Source organism: Chlorocebus sabaeus, chromosome 7, assembly GCF_047675955.1.
Source record: "Chlorocebus sabaeus isolate Y175 chromosome 7, mChlSab1.0.hap1, whole genome shotgun sequence".
In the NCBI taxonomy this organism is placed as follows: Eukaryota; Metazoa; Chordata; class Mammalia; order Primates; family Cercopithecidae; genus Chlorocebus; species Chlorocebus sabaeus.
Window position 1 is genome coordinate 78,970,265 of NC_132910.1, and position 18,518 is coordinate 78,988,782.

Genomic DNA, 18,518 nt, shown 5'->3' on the forward strand with positions numbered 1-18,518 from the left:
CTCGAACCCACCGGCTCATCACCGCAAGGTGCGGCCAGATGCCCTTTATCTTACCTTGGGAGCGAATCTCGGCTCACACAACCGGGCCACCGGCTCCCACCGCGCTGGCACCCCTCTGGCAGCGAGGGTTCGTCCCAGTGCGGGTGACGCCCGGAAAGGAGCCAGTCCCAACAGCGCAGGAGGCTGAGGGGTCCCTCTATCAGGATTCGCTCACCTGCTTCCAGGTGTGTCGCCTAACAGCGGCTCCCGTTCACCTTCGATCTGCAGATCCGCCATAGTTACAGTCCCTACAAGGCGTCTTTCGCCCAACTCTCGCGACACCTGCTTTCTCACATTCTGGGTGGCGTGAAGCTGGCAAAACAAGCCTGCAAGTGCGCGTGCGCACCTGACGGTCAGACGAGAGCGGAACGCCCCGAGGTCATAGGCGGGGTCACGCGGAAGGCCAGACCGCGCAGGGTGGGCAGCAGGGCGAGGGCGCCTCCTCCCTCAGTAGGCGCTTCCCATTCTGAGGGGGAGGAAGAACCGAGGCGAGCTCGGGGCGTGTCCAAACTGCCGCCCCGCCCCGCTCCGCCCCGCGCTGGTCTTCGTCTCTCCGCTTCGCCTTCCGTTTGGATTCCTGGAAAGGTTACCCGACCTGCGGTTGGGGCTCGGACCAAAGTCGAGTCCTCGAAAGGGAGCCTGGAGAGCGGCGGTGCTGGGAGGCCCGGCCAGCTGGATCGCAGGCTTCTGCCTGACGGCCGGTAGGTAGCCGGCTGGGTTAAGTAGCAGGCGCGCTAAGAGCTCCCCGCGCCAGTTAGCGCGTCGTGTACGTGCCAGGAGGCAGGGACCTGGGACGCGGAGCTAGGCGGGAGACTCGCGGGTCAGGGACGCGGGGTGAGGCAGGGGCGAGAGACAAGGCTGGAGCCCGCGGCGCGCTCCGGAGGGCCGAGGTGATGGGGGCGAGAGGGTGGGCAGTCCCTTCCCCCCCGTGAAAGGTAGAGCTGGCTTCCAGCTCTCTTCTCTAGGTCGGCTAAATGCAAAGGCGCATTACCTGGAGGGCTTGTCAAAGCCAGTACTGAAGGTGGGATCCGCTGCTTGTAAACTGCAGGTTGCCGGATGCGCACCCCAACAGCGGCTGCGCCTACGGGGCCCTGAGCCTTGCAAAATCTCACTCAGAAGAGCCTGCTGCTGAAACGTGGGAGTTGAAAAAGGCACAGCACCTGCCTAGCAATGACCGGCTCCTTTCGTCACAAGGAAGATGACATTTTTAGAAAACATGTCATGGGTTTTCACGAGATCGCCATGTTTATTTCCTGGTAGTTATGTATTAACATCTTATCTTTACTATTAGGCTTGTAGGCTCGCTGGTGTCAGTAGTCATTCTGTGTCTCATAAATTACCGTTTTATTAGCGCCAGATACATTGTCATGTAATTTCATTTGATCACAACTATCCTATGAGATAGGCAAAGCAGACACATTTCTATTTTACCGAAAATTAAGATCCAGACAAGTTAAACCTAGAGTCACTCGGTGTGGAAGTGGCAAAGTTGGAAACCAAACTTAATTTTTTAAATTAATATTTATGAGCATTTACCCAATGCTAGGTCCTATACTAGTTACACAGTCGTGTATGATATATGACATCACTTCTGATCTTTGTGTCATTTTTGACCTTGTGTGTATCAACCAGGCACGGTCAACTGGTGAACACCTAAACTTGAAACGTGCAGGCCCGGTGCGGTGGCTCACGCCTGTAATCCCAGCACTTTGGGAGGCCGAGGCGGGCGGATCATGAGGTCAGGAGATCGAGACCATCCTGGCTAACACGGTGAAACCCCGACTCTACTAAAAATACACCAAAAAAAAGAAAATTAGCCGGGCTTGGTGGCACGCACCTGTAGTCCCAGCTACTCAGGAGGCTGAGGCAGGAGAATCCCTTGAACCTAGGAGGCTGAGGCTGCAGTGAGCCAAGATCGTGCCACTGCACTCCAGCCTGGGCAAGAGAGCGAGACTCTGTCTCAAAAATAAATAAATAAATAAAAACCTTGAAACGTACTATTCAGAAATACCATCTAAATCAAGACCTATTTGCACTTGGATTCAGTCTTATAGATTCATTTGTAACAGTTCACAAAAACAAGTCAGATTTGTATTATTGGTTCCAAGAAGATACATAGGTAGAAAAGTTAGTATTTTCTTTCCATAATGTCGCTTTACTATATTGTCTATATTGTCTTTTTTAATTCCTGGGGGCTAGCAATGTATGGCACATATATAGTGGACAAGGGGATTTTTAACCAGTATAGCAGTAGGCAGAATGGTTCCTAGATAAATATACGTTGGATGAATGCTCATTGAATTACCTCATCTAATCCTTACAACAATCCTCTGAGGTGGGAATTGTCTCATGTATACAAGGAAATGGAAGGCAGGGAGATTAAGTAACTTGCCTACAATCATACAGCTAACAAGCAACAGAGCTAGAATTCAAGAAATGCAGGACTCCTGGTTCTAAAACCTGTGCACTTTACCACCAGGCTTCTTATGGGAAAAAAATGGCAAAGCAGCAAGCAGGATCTTTCCTCGTATCTCATAAAAATATATAGTAGATATTCAGTTTTTATATAAGTGAAATAATTGGCTATCATGTATCAGGGCAGATATTACTTTCTGTTTATAGGTTAAAGTGGCTTACTCAAGGTCATACAGCTAGTAGAGGAATCCCAGTCCTCTGACACTGCTCTTTTCCATTGGTGCCTCCAAGTGATGACTTCAGACCACAAAAGCACATGGGATGAGTACATATACAGCTGGTGAAATCTAAGTAAGCTTAGTGTATTGTACCAGTAGGGAAAAAAAAAAAAAGAAAAAATGTTTCTTAGGAACACATAGCATCCAAACAAAGTAAACATTTAAACATATATGTGTGTATGTGTATATATATATATGTTTGTTTTTTTTTTAATAAAGCCCATGGAAAAGAGGAGCTAAATTTGAAGAGATTAGATTATTTCTTATTTCTTGAATGTTTCACACGAGAATATGAGACAGTCCAGTTGGTGGATTTCCTTAGGTGACTGCTCAGGATAGTTACCCACACCCGTTTCAAACAAACAAACAAGCTTCCTATTTTCTTACTCTTGTTCAGTGTAAGATTAAAAGGAATTATATTTGTTGAATTATATTTGTGAAGCTAGGGAAGTAGATTTTATCAGTGGATATCTGAGGTATCTAAACCCTTTCTTAGCTGCTTAAACTTCTATAGACATTATTTAGAAGTGAAGTTACAAGATAAAACTTGAAGGCTCTTTTTTTTTAGGTAAGGGAATAAGTTCTTGTACATGGTGATATTTTTTTAATTTTCATTTATGCCTTTGAGATATATATCACCAATGTAAAGATAAAAGTCCAGAAAAAAATTAGTATTGCATTGTTAAATACTTAGATACCAGATTGACAGGAAATAAAAGTAGTAGATAGCATAATAAATGATGAGTGTCACTTTAGCAACTCATTTCTAGGGAAGACTTTTTAGTTCTTGGTACTGTACTAGAACTCCTATTTTTATTTCCATTTGCTTTTCCCTGTCACATTGATAATTGGGTCATTTTGGCTTGATATATACTTCAAAAATGGATTCTATTTCTGCAGAAGCTCGTTGTCTGTCCAGCCTGAAGCAGGGACTTTTAAGTATCTGGCATGGCTCCAGATGGTGCCTCATTTTGGTAATTTATAGTTATGTTCACCCTGGGCTTGGATTTTTATCTGTTCATGTTGGCACTGAATACCCTGGACCCAGCCAACCCTGTCTAGAAAAACTTAAGTGTTTAGAGAGTTCCACAAAACCTGTCTTTTATGTTGTTCTTGGAGCTGAAATGGAATTTAAGAAGATTTGTGTAATCCCACACCCCAGAACCAAAGTTATACTAACCTGTATGTGTGTTTGATTTACTTTCTGTTCCTCATTTATTAGTTGTTTATTAGTAGGTAAATATAGTAAGGAATATGCTGTGTCTAAGTTTGGAGTGCTGACTTTTGTGGCCTATTATGCAGGGAATTAAAGTGATTTGGGAAGGTTTTCTTTTTTTTTTTTTCTTTTTGAGACGGACTTTTGCTCTCGTCGCCCAGGCTGGAGTGCAATGGTGCGATATCAGCTCACTGCAGCCTCTGCCTCCTGGGATCAAGGGATTCTCCTACCTCAGTCTCCCAAGTAGCTGGGATTACAGGTGCCCACCACCACACCTGGCTAATTTTGTATTTTTAGTAGAGACGGGGTTTCTCCATGTTGGTCAGGCATGTCTCCAACTCCCAAACTCAGGTGATCCGCTTGCCTCAACCTGCCAAAGTGCTGTGATTACAGGCATGAGCCACTGGGAACGTTTTCTAGTTTGAGTAGAAAACTGGAAATAAGTAAACAATTTAGGCAAATAATAAATATAGTACTTTACAAAAATATTTGAAAAGTTCATCGTTCTTAGGTCCTTTCTTGCTTCCTTTGCAACTTTCTAGCTCCGTATTTTTGCCTTACCTTGGTTTTATCTACCAATCTAGAAGAATATCAAAGTTTAGGAAAATGGAGCACTTCATGAGCAGTATATTACTTTTCTTCTTACTGTAAAATATAGGTGTTGTTTTTTGTTGTTGTTGGGTTTATTTATTTATTTGTTTATTTATTTTGGAGACAAGATTTTGCTCCGTTGCCGAGGCTGGCGTGCAGTGGTGCAACCATGCTCACTGTTGCCTCAACTTCCCAGGCTTACACAGTCCTCCCACTGCAGCCTCCTGAGTAGCTGGGACTACAGGTGTGCACCACCACACCTGGCTAGATTTCAAAATTTTTTTGTAGAGACAGGGTCTCATTGTGTTGCCAGGGCTTGTCTTGCACTCCTGGGCCTAAGCAGTCCTGTTTTTGGCCTCCCAAAGTGCTGGGATTACAATCATGAGCCACTGTGCCTGGCCAGGATTTTTTTTTTTAAAGACGAGGTCTCACTATGCTGCCCAGGCTGGTTTCAAACTCCTGGTCTCAAGCAATCCTCCCTCCTCAGCCTCCTAAAGTGCTAGGATTACAGATGTGAGCCACCACATCCAGCCTAGCCAGGATTTTTAATTAAATTTTGTTTTACTATCATGGATTCCACTTATTGTTATTGATGCCATGGATGTTACAAAGGAAGATGATGCCCCTGGTTCATTTCATGCTGCTGTTAAGAAAATAAGTGGGCCAAGTGCGGTGGCTTATGCCTGTAATCCCAGCACTTTGGGAGGCCAAGGCGGGCAGATCACCTGAGGTCAGGAGTGTGAGACCAGCCTGACCAACATGGAGAAACCCCGTCTCTACTAAAAATACTAAATTAGCCAGGCATGGTGGCAGATGCCTGTAATCCCAGCTACTTGGAAGGCTGAGGCAGGAGAATTGCTTGAACCCGGGAGACAGAGGTTGTGGTGAGCCAAGATTGCGCCATTGCAGTCCAGCCTGGGCAACAAGAGTGAAACTCCGTCTCAAAAAAAAAAAAAAAAAGAAAAGAAAAGAAAGAAAATAAGTGACCTATAATATATTGCAAAAGGCAGTGAAGTCCTAGCTGGGTGCAGTTGCTCATGCCTGTAATCTCAGGACTTTGAGAGGCTGAGGTGGGAGGATTGCTTGAGCTCAGGAGTTCGAGACCAGCCTGGTCAATATAGCAAGACCCTCATCTCTACAAAAAATAAAAAAGGCTGGGTATGGTGGCTCACGCCTGTAATGCCAGCACTTTGGGAGGCCAAGGTATGTGGATCAGCTGAGGTCGGGAGTTCGAGACCAGCCTGGCCAACATGGTAAAACCCCGTCTCTACTAAAAATACAAAAGTTAGCCAGAAGTGGTGGTACATGCCTGTAATCCCAACTACTTGGAAGGCTTAGGCAGGAGAATTGCTTGAACCTGGGAGGCGGAGTTTGCAGTGAGCTAGATGGCGCCACTGCACTCCAGCCTGAGTGAGAAGAGCCAGACTCCTTCTCAAAAAAAAAAAAAAGAAGAAGAAACAGAAATTAGCCAGGCAAGGAAGATGGCCTGTGTGCCTGTGGTCCCAGCTACTCTAGAGGCTGCACTGGGTGGATTACTTGAACCTAGGAGCTAGAAGGTTGAGGCTGCAGTGAGCCATGATTGTCCCACTCGCACTCAAGCCTGGGCAACAGAGCAAGACCCTGTCTCAAAAAAAAAAAAAAGACAATGAAGTCTTGCATTCCAATGACATGCCACTGTTCTCTTGCACTTTAATAAATGTATGCAAAAGATATATTGATGCTGTATATTTTAACAATTCCGGGAAGACCCAGGGAATAAAATAATTAAAATTATTATCACCTAGAATTATCTTTATTCATGCCATAGCACTCCCACCTGCCCCCCACCCCACCCCACCCGCCACTCCCCTGGCAGGAAAATGTGAAGAAAGTAAGTATATCTGAAGAGTTGACTTTTTTTTTTTTTTTTGAGACAGAGTCTTGCTCTGTATATCCAAAGTCTTGCTAAGTATATCCAAAGAGTTGGCTTTTTTGTTGAGGGGGCAGAGTCTTGCTCTGTTGCCCAGGCTGGAGTGCAGTGGTGTGATCCCGGCTCACTGCAACCTCCACCTCCCCAGTTCAAATGATTCTCCTGCCTCAGCCTCTCAAGTAGCTGGGACTACAGACGCCCGCCACCACGCCCGGCTAATTTTTTGTATTTTTAGTAGAGATGGGGTTTCTCCATGTTAGCCAAGATGGTCTCGATCTCCTGACCTCGTGATCTGCCCGCCTCAGCCTCCCAAAGTGCTGGGATTACAGGTGTGAACCACCACACCTGGCCTAAGAGTTGGCATCTTACTTGGAATATGTAACACTAGTCAGAATTTTGGTAAAGAATAATCTATTCCGTTTCCACTCCAACTGGGTGTACTTTGGTTCCCAGTTCTGACACTAACCACCTAGAGTTAATGCAGACCCCTCAAGTTAAGGGCTCAGTTCTTCAGATGCACTTCAGGGTTCTCCAGGCCTCTCATCCTTCTGACCAACTTGACTAAAAATTTAGGAGTTCCTGAGAGCCCTGTGGGTCTGTAATTTGCTAGAATGACTCAGAACTCAGGAAACAGCTATATTTATGATTATAGGTTATTATAAAGTATACAACTCGGGAACAGCCCAACAAAGAGAAACATGAGGCAAGGTATGGGAATGAATGTGGAACTACCTGGCCTCTTCTTATGTACTCAGGGAGCATCTCCTTCCCGACACATCAAGGTGTTCATCAACCAGAAAGCTCCACCAAGGTTTAGTGTCCAGAATTTCTACTGGAGTTTCATTAATAGGCATGATTGATTGAATCTTTGGCCATGTGATTGAACTCACTTTCCAGCTCCCTTCCCCTCTGGAGGTCAGAGGGTCCCAAAGTTCCTTTCTGGTGGCCAGCCCTGATTCTGAAACTTTCAGGGGGCCCACAGGGAGTTGCTTGTTTAGCATAACAGATACTCATCACTTAAGAAAAACCAAGGGTTTTAGGAAGTTCATGCCAGGAACTGAGGTCAAAGACCAGACATACTCTTTTTTTTGTTGTTGTTGTTTTGGGTTTTTTTTTTTTTTTTTGAGACAGAGTCTTGCTCTGGCTGATTTTTGTGTATTTTCTGTAGAGACAGGGTTTCACCATGTTGGCCAGGCTGGTTTTGAACTCCTGACTTCAAGTGATCCACCTGCCTTGGCTTTTCAAAGGGCTGGGATTACAGGCGTGAGCTACCATGCCTGGCCCAGATATACTCTTTATTATTCCATATTGACATGCACTCTACAAAAAAAACACTAGTCAAGCAATTTAAATGTATACTACATATACTTACATGATTGTAATTGCACTAAAGTAGAAAATATATGTAATGAAGACAACATTTCAGAAGTTAGTTTGCCTTTTACCATTTGTTTCATGATTAAAAACCAAAATTCTAAGAGGCAAGTGTTTTTACTTTGTTTTGGTTTTTTTGTTCTTGTTTCTGACAAAGGTGTTAAGTGAATGAAAATATATAAACATGATTTAGACAATCTTTTCTCTCCCCTTCCCTCCCTACTCGTTTCCTTTCTTTTCTTAGACCGGGTCTCACTCTGTCACCCAGGCTGGAGTGTGGTGGTGTGATCCTGGCTCACTGCATCCTCTGCCTCCTAGGCTCAAGCAATCCTCCTGCATCAGCCTCCCGAGTAGGTGGGACTACACAGGCACACACCACCACGCCCAGGTAAGTTCTGTACTTTTCATAGAGACAGGGTTTCCCCATGTCACCCAGGCTGGTTTGGAATTGCTGTACTGAAGCGATCCTCTCACCCTCTCACCTCGGTGTCACAAACTACTGGGATTACAGATGTGAGCCACCACACCTTGTTGATTTAGACAAACTTTCAAAATTTGCTTATAAACAAATGTTTGTTCAAGTCTGTGGAGTTTGGGGGTTTTTTCCCCCATACTGGTAGGAAAATGTGAAGAAAGTAAGTAACACCAGGTATTGAGGATGTCACCCCAGATACTCTACTCAAAAGCTGAGAAGTACAATTGGTTTCTCCCAGCGTAGCAGACAGTTTCTAAGGTGGCCCTCAAGATCCTCAAATTCTGATGTTCATATTTTTGTGTGATTCCCTTCCTTGAGTTAGGGCAGAACCCATGATTTGCTTTCTAACCAGTCATATGGCAAAGGTGATTGACTGCCATTCCCATGATGACATTATGTTATATGGCAAAAGTATGGCTCGTGTGGCCCACACTTACTTTCCTGCTGGCCTTGAAGAAATAGCTGCCATGTTGTGAACTTCCTATGAAGACAGCCATGTGACAGGGAGCTGTGGATAGCCTCCAGGAGCAGAGGCTGGCCTCTGGCTGATGGACAGCAAAAAAAAGAAAAATTGAAGCTCATGGTCCGACAGCCACAAAAAAAATGAATTCTGCCTTCAACCTGAGTAAGCGTGGAAGTGAGTTCTTGTCTCTTCAAGCCTACAGATGAAAATGAAGCCCAGCTGACACCTTGATTGAAGCCAGATGAGATCCTGAAGCAGAAAACCCAAGTAGGCTGGGTTCTTGGAAGGTAATCCTCAAGGAAAAGGAAAGAAGATGGAGGAAACAAACTAGATGCGAGAGATTTGTTCTTCAAATTCTATTCTTTAAAGGTTTTAGTTATTAAAAGCTTCCAACTATTTAAATTATGCAGTGGTCTTAAGTTTTGTGGTTTTGTTTTGTTTTGTTTTTTGAGACAGAGTCTTACTCTGTCGCCCACAATGGAGAGCAACAACACTATCATAGCTCACTGCCACCTCACTCTCCCAGGCTCAAGCTATCCTCCCACCTTAGCCTTCTGAGTAGCTGGAACTACAGGCCCACACCACTGTGGACCACTGCACCCAACTGTTTATTATTTTTGTGTGATGTGGTCTCACTCTGTCACCCAGACCTGGAGTGCAGTAGCATGATCTTGGCTCACTGTAGCCTCTGCCAACTCAGTTCAAGCAATCCTCCCACCTCAGCCTCCTAAGTAGCTGGAACTATGGGCATGCACCACCATATATGGCTAGTTTTTTGTATTTATTGTAGAGATGGGATTTCACCATGTTGCCCAGGCTGGTCTTGAACTCCTGGGCTCAAGCGATCCACCCACCTTAGCCTCCCAAAGTGCGGGATTACAGGTGTGAGCCATGGCATCTGGCTAGTTCTGTTCTGAGTTAAATAGTGAACTACGTCTGGCTGGATTCAGTAGCTCACACCTGTAATCCCAGCACTTTGGGAGGCTGAAGAGGGTGGAGGGTGGATCACCTGAAGTCAGCAGTTTGGGACCAGCCTGGCCAACATGGTGAAACCCCATCTCTACTAAAAATAGAAAACTCAGCTGGGCGTGGTGGTGGACGCCTATAATCTCAGCTACTTGGGAGGCTGAGCCAGGAGAATTGCTTGAACCCAGGAGGTGGAGGTTGCAGTGAGCCAAGATCGCTCCATTGCACTCCAACCTAGGCAACAAGAGCGAAAATTCTCAAAAAAAAGAATAGTGAACTACTTCTGCTTACTGACAAAGCTGTCAAAAGGAAAAGAAAGCATCAATTTACTTCCCCTCAGAATTATATTTGGAGACTCAGATTAACCCCAAATTCTATTTTGTTTTCTCAGTTTTTGTTCTTGTGGTAAAATACACTAACAGAATTTACCATCTTAATAATTTTAACTCTATTGTTCAAAGGTAAGTACGTCTATATTGTTGTGCAGCTGTATCACCACCGTCCATCTCCGGTTTTCATCTTGCAAAACTGAAACTCTATACCCATTAAACAATAGCCTTCCCCTTTTCCCGTCCCCCTAGTACTGGGCAACCATGCTTCTACTTTCTGCCTCTATGAATCTGACTACTCTAGGTATCTTGTTTAAATTGAATCATACAATATTTGTCTTTTTGTGACTGACTTATTTCACTTGGCATAATGTCCTCTGAGTTCATCCATGTTGTATCATGTGCCAGAAGTTCCTTCCTTTATATGACTGAAATATTCCTATTGTGTGTTGTTTGTGATTGTTTGTATGTACTTACTTTGCTTATCCATTCATCTGCCAATGGGCACTAAAAGCTTCCACCTTTTATGTATTTATTACCTAGGAAGTGAAGAAGCTTCTGCCAAATTCTAAATTTTATGGAGGAAAACAATGCATGGCTGATTAGATAACTAGTGTTTACTTTAGATAGAATATTAATTTTAGGTCTACTTTATGGCATATAGAATTTCCTTAAAATCAGTATTTGTATTATATTTTTGCCCATTTTATAGGGTTGGGATAATTTACTTTTTTATTTTACTTTATTTTATTTTATTTATTTTATTTTGAGACAGAATCTTGCTCTGTCACCCAGGCTAGAGTGCGGTGGTGCAGTCTCGGCTCACTGCAACCTCTGCCTCCCAGGTTCGAGTGATTTTCCTGTCTCAGCCTCCTGAGTATCTGGGATCACAGATATGTGCCACCACACCCAGCTAGTTTTTGTATTTTTAGTAGAGATGGGGTTTTGGCATATTGGCCAGGCTGGTCTTGAACTCCTGACCTCAAGTGATCCGCCTGCCTCAGCCTCGTAAAGTGTTGGGATTACAAGCAATAGCCACCACGTCTGGCCTGTAATTTTAATGTAGTGATTTATAGTTGTATGTTTACATTTATAACAGTGTTGTATTTGTGTCATACCTATGATTTATTTGATTTTCTAACCCAGGGGTCAGTAAGCTATGGCCTATTGGTCAACCTGCCTGTTTTTCTATGTCTTTCAAGTTAAGAATAGTTTTTACAGGTGAACATTTGTACCCAATTTCATTATGGGGTACTAACTTTGAATCTCAACTAAGCAAACTCCCAAGAAGAAAAAGTTCATTCTTCTCATTAATTATACATTACAAAAATTTATACTCAGTTATTTTTATGACATTTTGAATTTCCTCAGTGAAAAAAATGTGACTTTTGTTATCTGAAATACCTACATAATATCCTTAACTTTGCCTCTTGTCCTGCAAGGCCTGTCATATATACTCTTCGACCCTTTGTGCAAAAACTTTGCAGGGTCTCTCCTGTAGTCTTCTTATAGCATTCTTTTCAGATACTATTTGAAAACATATTATAATGGAAACTAAAACTTTTTGTTTATATCATCTATTTATTGTTTTTCCATGAGGAATTCTACTAGGTATCCTACCAGTCATTGGATATACTTAGTATAAGTTGTTTTTAAAATATCCTTCAGCCAGGCACGGTGGCTCACACCTGTAATCCCAGCACTTTGGAAGACCGAGGCTGGCGGATCACAAGGTCAGGAGATTGAGACCATCCTGGCTAACACGGTGAAATCTCGTCTCTACTAAAAATACAAAAAATTAACCACATGTGGTGGCGGGCACCTGTGGTCCCAGCTGCTTGGGAGGCTGAGGCAGGAGAATGGTGTGAATATGGGAGGCAGAGCTAGAAGTGAGCCAAGATCGTGCCACTGCACTCCAGCCTGGGCAACAGAGTGAGACTCCATCTCAAAGAAAAATAAAAATAAAAATAAATAAATAATAAAATAGCCTTTAGTTTTTGTGTACCTTAAAGTCAATATTTTCTCCCAATTAGGTATATTATTAAGGCTGTTTTGGAAAAATGTTATTCAGATATAATCAGAAATCTGTTTTAAAAATGAAAATAAAATCTATTTTAAAGACAGTTATAAAAATATTTAGGATAGTACAGATTGAAAAGCTTAATCCTGTAAAGGTAGTAACATGCATAGAACTTTATGATTTTTCACCTTGGGTTTCTGATAGGCTTAACTTTGAAGATATTGGAGGAGTGGCATAGTATAGTAGAAAGATGCATATTGCATTACAAATGAATAAGTCTGCTCAATGTGTGATGCATTCATTTGCAATTCTAATACAAAACTTGCAGGACAGAAGAAACATTTAGAATAAATTTTTTTTTATGAATTAGTAATAAACATCTAGGTAGAAAATACAAAGAAAAGGAATCTTATAGTAGTTATCACAAATACTAAATAATTTATTAGTAGCAGAATGTGTGTAGTAAAGATACTTAAGGGATAGCATAAACATTAGTGGAGAAAATAAGCAAAACTGGATTAATGAATAAATAGGTATATCGCTTGATGAGAAGACTAAAAGTCACAGTGCTATCGAGTTAATATATAGATTGAACACTATTAAATAATTACATTTTTATTTTTTAAGTCATGACAAATTGAATATATATGGAAAACTCATTGTAGAATTTTAAACATGAAAACAACAATTGTAGTTAATAAGAGCTATTTGAAAGAAATTTAAAACAATATAGATTTTAGAACTTAATCCAAGTTTATAAAAGATTTCTAGTTTTTTTTATTTTTGAAAATTTTTGTGGGTACATAGTAGGTGTATGGATTTATAGATTTCTAGATTTAAAAAATAGGAATTAGAATACAGTAGAAAGAAAATGTTCCTGGAAAAATCATTAGTAAAGAGAAGAAAAATACTCCATTTTACAATGACCTCCAATGAGAAAAAGGAATTTCATATTTTAAAGAACTAAATTTGAATATTTTTACAGTGTATTGAGTTCTACTGGATGTGTGGTTGATTATATAAACATTTAAGCATATAGAATACATGTAAATATAATTTGTAAAGTTAATGGAATGGTAGAAGCTTTTTGCTATAAATCTGATAAAGACTTAAAATCCTGATTCTATACTAGGTGTAGCACTTAAATTTTCAAAGAGCTGTTCAAGTGCCTTCTATAAACTAATTTAAATTGCATACCAATTATTTCAGGTAAGTATTATCATTACTTCCATTTTACAGGTGAATTACAAAAAGGCTAAGTGACTTGTTAAAAGTCTTATAGTAAGAATTTGACCCAATTTGGCTCTAGAGTCGGTTCTCTTAGCCACAGTGATATATCACATGTTAAATACAGATGCTCCTCAGCTTGTGATATGGTTACATCCTGATAAACCCCATTGTAAATAGAAAATATTGTTAAGTTGAAAATGCACTGAACACTCCGATGGACCTACTGTAAAGCTGAAAAATTGTAAGTTGAACCACTGTAAGTCTAAATGTTCCTCAGTTTATGATGAGGTTACATTGTATAAATTCATCATAAAGTTGAAGCATCAACTTTATGGTAAGTATGTAAGTCAAACTGTTTATTCAAAGTAAATGTAAAATAGTTAAATGTGAACAACCGACAGAATCAATAAAAAACTAAAACCAAATATTTATCATAATAATAAATATAAATTATCTAAATTTACCTGTTAAGAGAAAAATATGAGGTGGATCTATATACCCTGAATTTGAAAGAGCTTTGCGGATGTTTATAAACAAAAGGAGGAATAGCACTGAAAAAAAAAAATTAGTAGTTACTCTCTTCCATGTTTAAAAAACATCAGAAAGGCCGGGCGCAGTGGCTCACACCTGTAATCCCAGCACTTTGGGAGGCCGAGGCGGGCGGATCACGAGGTCAAGAGATCAAGACCATCCTGGCTAACATGGTGAAACCCCATCTCTACTAAAAATACAAAAATTTAGCCGGGTGTGGTTGCAGGCGCCTGTAGTCCCAGCTACTCGGGAGGCTGAGGCAGGAGAATGGCATGAACCTGGGAGGCGGAACTGGCAGTAAGCCGAGATCATGCCACTGCACTCTAGCCCGGGCAACAGAGTGAGACTCCATCTCAAAAAAAAAAAGAAAAAAAACAAAACACCATAAAACATGTGTATGTGTATAAGTGGATAGAACAAAGTATTAAAATATTAACAATGGTGACCAGGTGCAGTGGCTCACACCTGTAATCCTAGCACTTTGAAAGGCTGAGGCAGGTGGATCATTTGAGGTCAGGAGTTCGAAACCAGCCTGGTCAACATGGCAAAACCCTGGCTCTACTAAAAGTATAAAAATTAGCTGGGTGTGCTGTTGCGTGCCTATAATCCCAGCTACTTAGGAGGCTGAGATGGGAGAATCACTTGAGCCAAGGAGGCAGAGGTTGCATTGAGCCAAGATTGTGCCACTGTGCTCCAGCCTGGGTGACAAGAGTGAGACTCCCATCTCAAAAAAAAAAAAAAAAAAAAAAAAAAAAGCCAATGGGAGGAGACGAAGAAGTGATGAAGAGAAGCTTCTCCATTTACTCTGTATAAAATTTTTATATTGTCTTAATTCTGCCCAAAATGTGTTACATTACTTTTGTAATTTTTTAAAAAGTATGTGCAGTGGCTTGAATGTGTCCCCCATAGTTCATGTGTTGGAGACATAATCCCCAATACAATAGTGTTGGGAGGTGGGTCCTAATAAGAGATGATTAGGTTATGAGGGCTTTATCCTCATGGATGGATTAATGTTATTATTTTGGAAGTGAATTAGTTATCTGGAGAGTGGGCTTACTATAAAAGTGAGTTCAATTCTCTGTTGCTCTCTTATCATGTGATACTTCCCCCATGTTATGATGCAGCAAGGTCCTCACCAAATGTTTACCCCTCAGCCTTGGACTTCCAGCCTGCAGAATTTTAAGAAATAAATTTCTCTTCTTTACAAATTACCCAGCTGGTGTTACTCTGTTATAGCAACACAAAACAGAGCAAGACAGTATGTGTAGGTAAATAAGTAACATCAACAAGAAAAAGATCAGAAAGAGTAGAATCCAAACTGTTAGCACTAGATATGCCTGAAAAGTAAAATTAAAAGTGATAGGAAGGGGGCTCAGGTACAGTGGCTCACGTTTGTAATCCCAGCACTTTGAGAGGCCAAGGCGGACAGATCACCTGAACTCAGGGGTTCAAGACCAGCCTGGCCAACATGGTGAAACCCCGTCTCTACTGAAAATACAAAAATTAGCTGGGAATGGTGATGGGTGCCTGTAGTCCCAGCTACTCAGGAGGCTGAGACAGGAGAATTGCCCAAACCCAAGGGGCGGAGGTTGCAGTGAGCTTGGGATTCCGCCACTGTACTGGGCAACAGCGAGACTCCCTCTTAAAAAAAAAAAAAAAAAGATTGGAAGGGGATTATTTTCTCCATTTTTACTATACATACCTTCATAATGGTGAATTTAAGAATTTTACAGTGAGCGTTTTTAATTTAAAAAGAGTATGTAATTATTTTTTCTTTCGTTTCCCTTATATTAATTATCTCTACCTGTGCTTTACCCACTGAGTAGGTAATTTTCAACAAATTTCACTGGAACATAGTAATGGGTAGATTTCAAGAGGTGTATGATTTTAATGAGATTTGCAATTTAAAGACTTGAGTGCTCCTTGTCATGTAGCTATTGGCTTAAATACATACAGTCTCTAACTTATGATGGTTTGGCTTATGATTGTTTTGACTTTGACCATAAGTTTGTCAGAGTATTAAATGTATATTCCACATACGATTTTTTTTTTAACTTATGATGGGTTTATTGGGATGCAATCCCATTGTAGGTTGAGGAGCATCTGTATTGCCTTTTTGGTACCTCTTCAAAGAGGTTTTTAAATTACCAGAAGAGCCCTTTAGTTGTTACCACATTGCTTTGTTTCATTTTAACCATAGTGTTATTATCTTCTACTCTTACTTATTTTGATAGTTAGATAGATTTTTTTAAATTTTTAATTATTTTCCCTCCACTAAAATCTAAGATCAATGAGAACAAGACCATTCCTTTGTCATTTTTGTGGCACAGGGCCCAAAATAATGATTGGAATATAATAAGCAGTTAATAAATATTTGTTGAATGAAAAAAATCATACATAGTCTTACAAGTTCAGGAACTTATTAACCCACCCAGAGATGGTTCGTCTATGGTGAACTGCACTTAACACTGGATGGATGATAATTTATAGGACTCTAGTAATTAATACCAGTTTATGTATAGTGGTAGACATAAATAGTATAATAACAAAACTGTGTATGCAATACATTTTTTCAAACATTGTTATGTCTAAACCACACATTTATCAAAGAGTCATTGAAGAGCACATGGAAACTGGGAAAAAGAGAGATGGGTGCTTTTAAAAACACTTAATCCTATACTCTGGCTATAGGTTGTCTTGTCTAACAAGTACATTGGCTAGTAAATGTTTCTTCTTGGTACTGAGAATTATAAGAGGCAGTATGAATGACTTGGTTTTGCTGGTCCAACCATTAAAACAACTTAAATGCCAGCCCAATTGATGGTGGGTTACATTCTATACCTAGGCAAACAGAGGATATTAAGTTGGTCTTGCAGGTTATTAAAAAATGAAAAAGTTAAAATAGAAGATAAAAGGGAAGGTTTCAAAAAAATCTGAAGCAATGGATAAGTACTTCTTAAAGCTCGTTGATGAAAATGCAGATTTCCTAAGATCTGAGAAAAAATAAAACAATTGAAAAAGGAAATGCAGATTTTCATTTTTCATTTATCTAAGTAGAGTAAACACTGAATCTGTGTCAGGTTTCACCCACAAATCAAAATCTTACCATTCAGTTTGACAAGATGGAGGTAGATACTTAAAAATCTTTGGAAATATTTGAGAAGATAGATAAACGGTATGCAAGTAGTAGCAGTGATTATTATTTTTCATTCACTGTAGTATAGTAGAGGAGAGTGTAGTGTCATAGTTAGATGTTAAGTTGTGTGCCTGGGATTGAATCTTAGCTATGTTTTCCACTAGTTGTGTGACCTTGAGTAAATTATCTGTGCCTCAGTTTTCTTGTCTGTATAATTGGGATAATAAATCCATCCTCAAAATTGTTGGTAGGTTTAATGAGAACCTGTGCATGTGTTTGTAGTTCTTAAAATAGTGGTGCCTGGCAGATAATACACTATCACATATTCCCCTACTATTTTTTTCCAGCAAATAGAGGGTACTTATTTCAGCAACTGTACTGAGGATGGGAAGATCCTACCCTAGAGGAATTCACAGTTTAGTGAAGTTCAAGGGTGTACATCTTCTCTCTTTTCAACCCAGCTCTTTTTTTCCCCAAAATCTTGTATTTTGTTTCCAAAGGAATTAATTCAAGAATTTAGTCTGAATCTTTAATTTTACATGATAGTCAAAGAAATGGTTAGAGAATTGACCTGCTGCCTTGAAAAAAACAAAACATTTTAAAACCATTTTAATTTTGTTTTATAGATGCTTGTTTGCTACTGATGGGTGTGAGCAAGTTAGATATTCTATACCGGAGACTTCTCCTAACAAAACTTTTTATCAGAGGATGGGGAAGGCCAGAAGATCTCAAAAGGCAAGCAATTTTTTTTCCTGAATACTTGTTCTGAATTTGTTGTTTTAATGAACATTTAAAACTTTGTTATAAAATCCCTTACTCTCAAGTACAGAGCATTTGTCCAGCAAATTAGACATTAAACTATGTAAAATGTAATTATTTCCTTTTTACTTTTGTCTTTTTAGTTATTTCTCTTAAGTTTTAGCCCATATCATAAATTGTACTATTTTAAAAATAATTCAGATTTTTTAAATAGAGAGCTCTCAGAAACACAGGGTAGATTTTTTACTTCAATAATTATTAAGCTGATAAGAATTGTATGTAGTTTTCAAGGATTGAGTCTTCTTGGGTAACCCAAATTTGTAATGACTTTAAAACTGGAATACACTGTAGCTCATAGGAAAATCTGGACTTAAGAAAATGAATTTTCGGCCAGGATTGGTGACTCACTCCTGTAATCCCAGCACTTTGGGAGACTGAGGTGGGCGGATCACGAAGTCAGAAGTTCCAGACTGACCTGGCCAACATGGTAAAACCGTCTCTACTAAAAATAAAAAAATTGGCCAGGCGCGCTGGCTCACTCTCTAATTCCAGCACTTTGGGAGGCCGAGGCAGGCGGATCACGATGTCAGGAGTTGGAGAACAGCCTGGCTAATGTAGTGAAATCCCATCTCTACTAAAAATACAAAAAATTAGACGGGCGTGGTGGCGGACACCTGTAATCTTAGCTACTCGAGAGGCTGAGGCAGGAGAATCGCTTGAACCCGGGTGGTGGAGGTTGCAGCGAACCGAGATAGCGCTACTGCACACCAGCCAGGGCGACAGTGTG

At 40.7% G+C, this 18,518-nt stretch overlaps 2 protein-coding genes across 10 annotated transcripts in view; one reads left to right on the top strand and one right to left on the bottom strand.

Moving 5' to 3' along the window:
* Nucleotides 1-424, bottom strand: part of MFSD8 (major facilitator superfamily domain containing 8) — a 51,756-nt gene extending 51,332 nt beyond the window's left edge. For 2 of the 4 annotated variants that reach the window (XM_007999768.3, XM_007999765.3), the window contains exon 1: nucleotides 215-420. In XM_007999768.3, the coding sequence (XP_007997959.1) occupies nucleotides 215-276 (62 nt within the window). In that variant the 5' untranslated portion in view covers nucleotides 277-420. Of the gene's footprint in view, nucleotides 1-214 lie in introns of all 4 variants that reach the window. The other 2 variants (XR_005238312.2, XM_007999766.3) reach the window with 2 other exon arrangements.
* ABHD18 (abhydrolase domain containing 18) overlaps nucleotides 355-18,518 on the top strand; it is a 71,155-nt gene continuing 52,991 nt past the window's right edge. For 2 of the 6 annotated variants that reach the window (XM_073017624.1, XM_073017619.1), the window contains exons 1-3: nucleotides 555-740; nucleotides 8,067-8,210; nucleotides 17,599-17,707. In XM_073017624.1, coding sequence (XP_072873725.1) covers nucleotides 17,616-17,707 — 92 coding nt within the window. In that variant the 5' untranslated portion in view covers nucleotides 555-740; nucleotides 8,067-8,210; nucleotides 17,599-17,615. Of the gene's footprint in view, nucleotides 741-1,087; nucleotides 1,296-8,066; nucleotides 8,211-17,598; nucleotides 17,708-18,518 lie in introns of all 6 variants that reach the window. The other 4 variants (XM_073017620.1, XM_073017622.1, XM_073017623.1 and 1 more) reach the window with 4 other exon arrangements.